The sequence below is a fragment of the Silurus meridionalis genome, chromosome 13, assembly GCF_014805685.1.
Source record: "Silurus meridionalis isolate SWU-2019-XX chromosome 13, ASM1480568v1, whole genome shotgun sequence".
NCBI classification, from domain to species: Eukaryota; Metazoa; Chordata; class Actinopteri; order Siluriformes; family Siluridae; genus Silurus; species Silurus meridionalis.
The window spans coordinates 18848887-18860262 of NC_060896.1; the positions used below are offsets into that span (position 1 = coordinate 18848887).

Consider the following 11376-nt stretch of genomic DNA (forward strand, 5'->3'; position numbering starts at 1 on the left):
CAAACATGACAAACGTGACAAACGCGATGCTGCACACACTGACAGTCGCCTCTGATGGAATTTCAAAGTGGCCACTATAACGATATTACAAGACGTTATATCACTGCATGACTGGTTGTGTTTGATATGAAATGGAAATCCATAAATATATGAATAGAGATAATGATCATTAAAATCAAGTGCAAGTGTAAGTGCCCTCATCCAGTTTGGAGAAGCTTTGGGAAAAATGTTTTACTGCATACATACACACACATTAAAGAGACGACACAGAAAAGTCGATTTTTGTCCACGTGCCAATGACGAAGAGCAGGACGGTGTGGTGTTTATAAAAAAAAAAAAAGTGGTAGTGAAAACAAAAAGTGCATGTGATATTAGATTTACTGAAACTATCTAACAGCCCCCAGCATTAAGATCAAGGGAAAATCCATTAGCGTACTGATCCCTGGCCTAGGTTTTCAAGGAAATATGAAAAATGTAGTATGGCAGGGTAAATATGGATAAACCCAATAAGCAAATAAACTCCAATATAGTTTAATAATGTGTATTATATGTGTATTAAAAATCGAAGGAAGACAAATGACTGACATTTATTGTGTAATGTTTGTTTGTTTGCTTGTGTGCATAGTGTTAAATAGCCAAGAAGGAACTCTCTTAATGTGTTAATGTCATATCATCATCATCATCATCAGAAATGTGTGGCACTGGGTACATTAAACAGCACAATATTCAACCTGTACAATATTGCAGTCATGTGAGAATGCAGGCACTCAGTAGGGTGCTGTGAAATTAGGCAGCATTTTTTGGGCACTGTTTGTGCTCTGGGGATAAAGTCTGTCCTGTTCGAAAGGGAAGCCAGCAGAAGGACAGCTCTCTTCTGTCCTGCTCTTGGACAGGTTTGAGGACAGATTGCCACAAAGCAATCCCAAAAATCTGTTCACCAGACCATAAAAGTTCTGCCAGAATGAACAATAGTTTATTAATGAGTTTTTTTTTTTTATTATTTTAAATTGTGTATGATATTGTAAACAAAACATACATCAGATCACAGTCCTGTGGAGATTGTGATTAAATATCATCTCACCTACTTAATGATAATTACATGTCGGAAATAGGCAATAAAGGAGTAAATAAACTTTAGAGTGTCATAAACATTTACCGACGTTTTTAGGAACTCTCCAGAAATGTAATAACATTTCCATAAATAAATATATGCCATGTTAGAGAGCCTCCTCGTTGAGGATGTAGTGTATAATTACATGATTCAAGTAAAATGGTTTGTTTAAGCCTGAAACATGTACTTATGTTTAAACTAATACTGAAACGTTTCTCATTTGCGATCTCATAACGTATATAGCTCGTATGACAGAGTGGAAGGCTTTTTTTTGGGTACTTAAAACACTTAATAATATTTTAATTGCAATTGCAATGTTCTGCCTTCTAAAGTAAGCAGAATCCATGAACAAACTCGTAGCTTTAGCTAAACATTAGTTGCCAAAATTACAGTCCTCTCTATCTATCTATAATTATTATTATATGAATTATAGCCTGCTGCTTCTTTACATTAGTTGACAACTACACATTATGATAGATAGATAGATAGATAGATAGATAGATAGATAGATAGATAGATAGATAGATAGATAGATAATGTAAATGTAAATTAAGACTGTGAATAAAAGTTTATCTAAAGTTACCAGTTTGTTCACAGTTGATGGATAGAAAAACTATCTATCTATCTATCTATCTATCTATCTATCTATCTATCTATCTATCTATCTATCGCCTGTTGTGTATTATTTTAATTGCCAATGTTTCATATTAGCGCAATACGATGATAGATAGATAGATAGATAGATAGATAGATAGATAGATAGATAGATAGATAGATAGATAGATAGATAGATAGATAGATAGATAAAATGGTGATTTTAGATAAACTTTTAACTTTAAATCGCAAACTTAACTAATTTACGTGTTAACACTCTATCCACTTCTCTTTCTCTCCCTCTCATCGCTATCTATCTATCTATCTATCTATCTATCTATCTATCTATCTATCTATCTATCTATCGTTTTGTATTTTCCTAAATTGCCTAAATAACTGTAATAAACAATCAGGGTATTGATACTGAGCAAAATAAACCTTCACCATTATAGTTTTATCTATTATTGTTTTTTCACACTCTGATTATTCTCTTCTTTGTTCATATCCAATAGCTATATTATTATTCCTTCTGGACGATAATAGAATAATAGAGTAAACTTTATATAAATTTAGTGTAGTCTAATATATTTGATATTCCTCACACGAGGTTTATTGCTGATTGTATATACGAACAGATATCTATGTAGCGATTTGTCTCAAAGTCTGACAGGTTGTATAATGTGGTGTGTTATCAGATAGAGATGAAATAAAGTGTACTTTTGTAAAGACAGAACGACTTCCTGTGTACATGAATTCGGCATGTTTTCGCTGAATTTCTCTTCTCTGTGTGTTTCTCATTCCGAGTACAGTGAGTGATTCACGTCCAGTTCACATCATTCAGCCTCACTGCGCTTCTACACTGTCTAAAGTGTTTCAAGAAAAGGGGAAGTGAAGTCGTTTTAACTTTTATGTGCCTGGTAAAAGGTTTCAGTCTTCCACTAAAGCGGCTGGTGAACTCATCTTGATGCTGGCGCAGCCCGACTTCCACACTTTCCCAAAACCCGATCACGTTGATATTTTATCTAAATGTAAACATAATTAGACCCGAGCTCATCTGAACCCACGTTATGTTTGTGTATTTTGCTCCTACCGCGCCCCTCTTCGTGTCGATCATACACTTTTGTATGTGTGTGTTGTTTTTTCATCCTCTACCAAAACATATATACAACAGAGTAATGAAGGTGGACGATTTCACACTTACAGATTTTCCCTCGCAGACTTTGTAGAATCCTGATTTTCGTGTCGTCTTCTTCCGCCATGGTCAAAGCTTTGTGTATGAGTGAGTGAGTGAGCGAGCGTGTGTGCGCGTGTGTGCGCGCGCGCGCGTATGTGTCCGTGTATACGTACGTGCGTGCGTGTACAGGAGCTACATTCACTGAGTACTGAGCGCAACTATCGGGAGCGCCTGCTGTCACTACCCGACTTACGCCGCGCATGCGCGACAAGTTCCGCGCTTGCGCACAAAACGGCGCGACCGGCGACGCTAGCGGGACCTTGCCGCGCATGCGTGTTATTATTACACCCTTAACGGAGGCTGAAAGGGGTGGCATGCGAGTGGAAATTATAGCAACTTCTGAGTTTTTTATTTTCCTTTATTTTTTATTTTTTATAAATTCACGCGAATGTAATTTTTTGTGTGTGATTTCTTTATTTACATCACTACGTGTTTATGTGCTCGATTAGAACAACAAGCCACATGCATGCGGGTAAGTAAAGGAAAATTATTATTATTATTATTATTTATTAATTATTTTTGTTATAAATATATATAAATATAGACTATGAGATGACACACATTACACCGCATAAAAATACAAGCAAGTGGTTATTTGTTAGCTTTCACATTTACAATTCTGCTTATGAAAATGTAGTGTTGAATCTAAGGCAGGATATTACAGAGGGGTGATAAATAAATAAAATGATTAAACAATAGATATCACACTCAATATTTGCCAGATGATGACCGGTGTTTAATTTATTAATATTAAATAATGTTTTTAGAGATACAGCCAAATAATACATTATTCAAACAAAATTGAAAGCAGAAATCTGTCCAAAATCTGTCAACTTGAAGAATTCAAAATCAATGTATGTAATGTTTCTATGTTTAATACACAAAGTCTATTCAGATCCCGATTAGATCACTTACTGGAGTATTTTCACACGAGTTTAAGGGAAATTTTGTTGATTTCATTTGTGTATTCATTTGAAAACCTTACAATAACCAGACTTGAGATAGTATGATTTTGAAATGAAGCCAGTTATTAATCTTATTGTAAATGAGGAAAGAGCAGAAACCAATTTGATAAGGTTTTATAAGAAAATCATTTTGATCTTACGTAGATGGATAGATAGATAGATAGATAGATAGATAGATAGATAGATAGATAGATAGATAGATAGATAAGATACTAATAATAAGTTTACTAAAGAATACCCAGCATGTTCACATTCGATTGTTTATCTACCTATCTGCTCACCCATCTATCTCTCCGTCCATCCGTCCATCCATCCATCCATCCATCCATCCATCCATCCTGTTCCTTATCTATGAAAAGCTGCTTAGTCATATTAATTGTCAATGTTTTATGTTAGCAAAGTAACTGGATGGATGGATGGATGGATGGATGGATAGATAGAAAACTATTACGGCATATTAATTTTGACTGCATATTCTGTAGATTTGCCTAAATCAGAATTTTATTTTCAAGTCAACAAAAGTGTAGTTTTTAAAACTATATCATTATAAAAACCATTTCTCAGGAACCTCCTCAGAGTAATGTTACACTGCCCTGTGATGCAGCAGGAGCAGCAGTTTGAAATGATGTTCATGGTGGCCTCATGTGTTTTGTGTTAGTTTTAATTTCTCCTGCATGGTCGCCTGTTCGTAGAAAATACAGCACGGTATATGTTAATGTGGGGTTGGTAAGGTTTGTGAAGGAAAGTGACGTATTTTTCTATTATAATGACACAGTGTTGAATGTAAAATACCTGAAATAAACATTTTTATATTTTTATTTTTAACCAGTTTAACAGAAATACTCAGTAGTCAGTTCAGTAAATTAATCGTTTTAAATCAAATTGAATTTTATTTGTCACATACACAAACTTTCTATGTTTTTGTTCATAACCTAATGAATGTGCCCACAAGCTAAGAGCTCACATGAAATTGATAATCAGTATATCAGATAATATATAATGTAATGTAATTTCTGACAAAATGTTAAAATTGACATTGTCACAATGTTGGTTAGAAATTAAGCATTTTTTCTGGCATAATGTGCAATTTTAATACAGAGTCTTTTTTTTTATACATAGTATTAATTCTTCAAGCCATTTTAATGTTTACATGCATTTGTATCCAGATTTAAATAGAAATAAAAGTGTACAAATCTGTATTTATTTATTATTATTGTAAGCATACTCATTCTGTTTCTTTTATTTTTAGTATTAGGTTATTAAATAGAGGCAGGCCCTACATTTACTCTCAAACCTGCAAAGAAAGTATACCTTTAAAAATATATAGATTTGTATTATATTTATAGCATTTAGCAGATGCCCTTATGCAGAGTGACTTACTGTAATCTCAGTTATTCAACTGAGCAGTTAATGGTTAGTGGGCTTGCTCAGCAGGACCCAGCATTGACAGCTTGGTAGGGCTAGGTTTTAAACTCATGACAGTCTGAGTTGACCTCCAACCTCCATCATCATCATCAGTGAACAAACACGTCCACTTTTGTCTTGATTGTGATATTTTTCAAATGTTGCAGCATTATTGGCTCTACATTATTGGTGACAGTGTTTCATACCAAAGACTGTGACAATGGAAAAAGACATTTCTATTAAAATGCCATGGCTATTTTGAGTGTAAGTAAAAATGTACAACTGTAGAATCTGGAGAAATGAGTTTATTAGAGGGACAGCACATATAGGACGTTTTGGAGACAAAGTGAGGGAGGTTTAATTGAGATGATTTGGACATGGAGGAGGAGGGACATGGGGTATATCGGTAGGAGAATGCTGAGGATGGAGCCACCAGGAAGGAGGAAAAGAGGAAGACCAAGGAGGAGATTTATGGATGTGGTGAGGGAAGACATGCAGGTAGTTGGTTTGAAAGAGACATATGTAGAGGACAGGGGGGTATGGAGACAGATGATGTGGAGACCCCTAATGGGAGAAGCCGAAAGAAGAAGAAGAAGAAAATAAGTGATATATTTGCAACATAGGGGCCATAATTGAAATAATTTGTTGCTGATTGCTGAAATAATTTGCTGTTGTGGGCCCTGTTACCCATATGTCACCCATGTTACTGAGTTATATTTTGGGTAATAATATATTGAAAGCACAGTATATGATGGAGGTAAAAGATTAAATGGTTAGAGGAACGTTAGATCAATGACATTTTGTAAAATGGATGGAAATGAATGAAGTAATTAATAAAAATCATAGCAATGATAGCAAGTGCAGCACCATTTGAAGGTTTTCAAACTAATTTCGGTCATTTCAAATCATTTATATGTGAAAGTGCAAGGAACTGAATATCTACTCAATTTGGGAGTGTTAAAAAGAGCTTATATACACTGGATAAAGTATACAATAAGTGAATAAGTGGGTAAATAAAAGTAATTTGCATGCAACAAAATTGTAGACTTGTACACAAAATGGGCACATCTGTACACTAGCACTTTCATGCAATTTTCTAATTTGCCAATCATGAGGCAGCATCACAATGCATAAAACCATGCTGATCCAGGACAGGCGCTTCAGTTAATATTCATCAACAGTCAGATTAGGAAAAATGTGATCACCGTGACTATGGCAGGGTTGTTGCCAGATGGGCTCATTTGAGTGCATCAGAAACTGCTGATCTTTTGAGATTTTCATGCACAGCAGTTGCTAGAGTTTACACAATATGGTGCAACAGTTGACAGTTTACCAGGTGGTGTTTTTTTTTTTCTTTTCCTCAATCTTCACCTGTTCATTTGGCCCACTGTAGCCACAAACTCCTGGTCCTCTGCTTTTCCAAGTTTGGTGATGATGCATTCTGGATTGTTTGTCTACTCACTGTGTTTATTTTAGTTATCAAAACATTCCTGTCAACTTAAATTTCTGGCTGTTCTCCTCTAACACTCTAATCAGCAAGCTATATCCATCTGTGGAACTGTCACTCACTGGATGCTTAGTTCTTTATTTTGCACAATTATATGTAAATTCTATGTACCGTATTTTTCGGACTATAAGCCGCTACTTTTTTCCCACGTTTTGAACCTGGCTTAAACAACGAAAGCCAGTTAAGCCAGCCACTTAAACAACGAAGCGGCTAATATATGGATTTTTCCTGGGTTTTTCCAGGTTTCACAAACTTCAAGCCAAAAAAATGAGCGACATAACATTAAACCAATGACATTTCCGAACGGAAACGAAAAAACCCACCTCACCTGTGTTCTGAGCTGCACAGCATCGGGAGAAAAACCTCCGATGACAAAAGATAAACTCCCCAAAGAAATACAGTGGTACCTTGACCTATGAGTTTAATTCGTTCCGTGGACGAGCTCGTAACTCAATTTTCTTGCACATCAAATCAGTTTTCCATTGAAAATACTTAAAATGGCATTAATCCGTTCCAACCCTCAAAATTACACCCCGTTTTTATGTTTCATGTTATTAAATTGGAAAATACATTTCTAAATAACAAATCTTGTATAAAAACATAATAGAAAGAGTATGTTAAGATATAATAAGGTTTTATTCAGTGTATTTTCCTTGGAGATGAGACGACTTGAGCTAATCTAGCAGCGGCGTCTCGAGCTCGTATCTCAAATTTTTGCTCGCGTAACAAAGCAAAAAAATCGGCCGAGTGACTGCTACAGTTTAGATACAAGCCCATTGTAGCGTGTTGAGTCTGGGTAAAGGGAGAGCTCACTAAATCTCCAGTTGCAACAGAAATCATATAAGCACAGACAGGTTTCCAAAACTCGTGCTTTTTTATTTTTCTTGGCAACAGCGTTATGGGTTAGTCAAAGAAACTTAGAAATGAGCATCAGAAAAAAATAAGGACATAACCCTCGGTCTCCACACACGCAGTAATAGCGGAAAAATGCAATGGCAGGCTATTCCCAAAATACCGCTATGCTCCTAAAGGAAGCGCAACATATTGCATTTAGTGTCTTTCGGTAAAGCCTGTGTAAAGTAATTAGTTTCAGTGTAGACAGCTTATAGACAGGTGCGGCTTATTTATGTTAAAAATAAAAATATTTGTCAAATTCAGTGGCTTATATAAGGGTGCGCTTTATAGTCCAGAAATTACGTGTGTGTGTGTGTGTGTGTGTGTGTGTGTGTGTGTAATATATATATATATATATATATATATATATATATATATATATATATATATATATATATATAAATATAAATATAAATACATACAGTGAGGAAAATAAGTATTTGAACACCCTGCTATTTTGCAAGTTCTCCCACTTAGAAATCATGGAGTGGTCTGAAATTGTCATCGTAGGTGCATGTCCACTGCGAGAGACATAATCTAAAAAAAAAAAAAAATCCAGAAATCACAATATATTATTTTTTAACTATTTATTTGTATGATACAGCTGCAAATAAGTATTTGAACACCTGAGAAAGTCAATGTTAATTTTTGGTACAGTAGCCTTTGTTTGCAATTACAGAGGTCAAATGTTTCCTGTAGTTTTTCACCAGGTTTGCACACACTGCAGGAGGGATTTTGGCCCACACCTCCACACAGATCTTCTCTAGATCAGTCAGGTTTCTGACCTGTCGCTGAGAAACACGGAGTTTGGGGTATCCTCCAAAAATTCTCTATTGGGTTTAGGTCTGGAGACTGGCTAGGCCACACCAGAACCTTGATATGCTTCTTACTAGGGATGCACCGAATATTCGGCCACCGAAAATTTTCGGCCGAAAATGGCCCAAAAGTGCATTTTCGGTTTTCGGCCGAAAGACTTCGATCACCGAAACAACACAGCCGAAACAGTTTGTTGTGATGACGCAAACAGAAACCGCTGCCTGCACGTGCATGTCTAAAACAACATGTCTGCGATGTGGACGTATTTCAGTATATCTGAGAAAGACCCACGAATAGCGATTTGCAAAACATGTAATGCTGAAATTTCGTCTGTGAAAACTTTCTCCACGTCGGGTTTAATTTGAAATCTAAACATCCGATCGCTATACTAAATATGAGAGGAACGCAAACGCACAGAAAAGCAAAACTCCTCCGAGCATGCGCACTCCGTCTGTGGCGGACGTTTTTAAAAAGGCAGGAAGTTTCCCAGTGATAGTGTTGTATTGTATCTTTAAGCAGTTGCACTTGTTCTGAATGCACTTTGTTTTTATGAAAGAACATATTTAATTTAACAACCTCTTAGCAGGCCAGAGGGCCTGTACATTATTATTTAATGTACACATGAGTGCATTTAAGTTAAACATTTAAGTTTTTATCCTGTGCATTGTTGCAATGTGCTATAAATAAATATTTTCATAATTTGTAATTGATTAATTCTTTGAAACTTTAATATTAATTTATGCAATTGAAATGCCTTGATTTGAGTAAGTTTAGTACACAGTCAGAGCCATAAATGCAATGGTAATAATAATTGCCATAATTTCTTTCGGTGTTTCGGGTTTTTCGGTTTTCGGCCTTGCATTCCTCCTTTTTCGGTTTTCGGTTTCGGCCAAGAATTTTTATTTCGGTGTATCCTTACTTCTTACAGAGCCACTCCTTGGTTATCCTGGCTGTGTGCTTCGGGTCATTGTCATGTTGGAAGACCCAGCCTCAACCCATCTTCAATGTTCTCACTGAGGGAAGGAGGTTGTTCCCCAAAATCTCGCAGTACATGGCCCCGGTCATCCTCTCCTTAATACAGTGCAGTCGCCCTGTCCCATGTGCAGAAAAAAACCCCCAAAGCATGATGCTACCACCCCCATGCTTCACAGTAGGGATGGTGTTCTTGGGATGGTACTTATCATTCTTCTTCCTCCAAACACGTTTAGTGGAATTATGACCCAAAAGTTCTATTTTGGTCTCATCTGACCACATGACTTTCTCCCATGACTCCTCTGGATCATCCAAATGGTCATTGGCAAACTTAAGACGTGCCTGGACATGTGCTGGTTTAAGCAGGGGAACCTTCCGCGCCATGCATGATTTCAAACCATTACGTCTTAGTGTATTACCAACAGTAACCTTGGAAACGGTGGTCCCAGCTCTTTTCAGGTCATTGACCAGCTCCTCCCGTGTAGTTCTGGACTGATTTCTCACCTTCCTTAGGATCATTGAGACCCCACGAGGTGAGATTTAGCGTGAATCCCCCGGTCCGAGGGAGATTGACAGTCACGTTTAGCTTCTTCCATTTTCTAATGATTGCTCCAACAGTGGACCTTTTTTCACCAAGCTGCTTGGCAATTTCCTGTAGCCCTTTCCAGCCTTGTGGAGGTGTACAATTTTGTCTCTAGTGTCTTTGGACAGCTCTTTGGTCTTGGCCATGTTAGTAGTTGGATTCTTACTGATTGTATGGGGTGGACAGGTGTCTTTATGCAGCTAACGACCTCAAACAGGTGCATCTAATTTAGGATAATAAATGTAGTGGAGGTAGACATTTTAAAGGCAGACTAACAGGTCTTTGAGGGTCAGAATTCTAGCTGATAGACAGGTGTTGAAATACTTATGTGCAGCTGTATCATACAAATAAATAGTTTAAAAATCATATATTGTGATTTCTGGATTTTTTTTTTTAGATTATGTCTCTCACAGTGGACATGCACCTATGATGACAATTTCAGACCCCTCCATGATTTCTAAGTGGGAGAACTTGCAAAATAGCAGGGTGTTTAAATACTTATTTTCCTCACTGTGTATATATATATATATATATATATATATATATATATATATATATATATATATATATATATATACGCCAAATAAACATTACACCATGATAATTTTTCATTCCCACAAAATGTAAAAATCTGTTCCATGTAATACAGCATTCACTTTTATTCGTCTACATCTTGATAGAACAAACACATTCAAATGGAAATAATTTGTAAAAGGCTTTTAGCATTTGTGCGCAGTCTTCAGCAAGTCATTCCACAGGTTCTCACTAAGGTATACTGTAGAATTGAACTTTAGCATTGCAATTCCAAAATGCCTGACTTGGATTAGTGTGTTGAATGCTGGAAGGTCAGATTTTTCTTTAATTGTATAAAAGAGATCTGCTGGATTTATGCCAAAACAGACTAGTATTTAGAACTAGCAACAACAAAAAAAACATGCCTTTTAACCATCACACACGGTTGTCCCAAATTCAGGTGAAGGAAATTTTTTGAGTTCTACAAGTCTTCTGTACAGCCACACAATCATGTAACCCATGTGACGATTATGAGAGTCATTTGGAGAGTGACCAGAACTGGACCAGATATTCCTGCAACTTCTTTATGATCCCATAGACTCTTTTGATAAGTTTGTGAATTTCATAAGGACGTCTTGTTCTTGGTGATTGGGGTTCCTTATTTTCTCCACTTGTTGTAGAACTTCTATGATAGATTTGATGATCTGATGATGTGGAAATTCTCCGCTGATCGATACCTTTCATAAAAGAGAATCTGTGCATGCTTTGTAAGTTCTGTGTACC

At 36.3% G+C, this 11376-nt stretch overlaps 2 protein-coding genes across 3 annotated transcripts in view; one reads left to right on the forward strand and one right to left on the reverse strand.

Annotated features, from left to right (window-relative positions):
* Positions 1-3117, reverse strand: part of rasa2 (RAS p21 protein activator 2) — a 47524-nt gene extending 44407 nt beyond the window's left edge. The window contains exon 1 of one of the 2 annotated variants that reach the window (XM_046865216.1): positions 2907-3117. In XM_046865216.1, coding sequence (XP_046721172.1) covers positions 2907-2964 — 58 coding nt within the window. In that variant the 5' untranslated portion in view covers positions 2965-3117. The remainder of the gene's footprint in view (positions 1-2906) is intronic. The other variant, XM_046865215.1, reaches the window with a different exon arrangement.
* A 155-nt stretch (positions 3118-3272) lies between these two features.
* The window catches only part of fbxo36a (F-box protein 36a), a 43384-nt gene continuing 35280 nt past the window's right edge, over positions 3273-11376 (forward strand). The window contains exon 1 of the mRNA XM_046865219.1: positions 3273-3411. Coding sequence (XP_046721175.1) covers positions 3406-3411 — 6 coding nt within the window. The 5' untranslated portion in view covers positions 3273-3405. The remainder of the gene's footprint in view (positions 3412-11376) is intronic.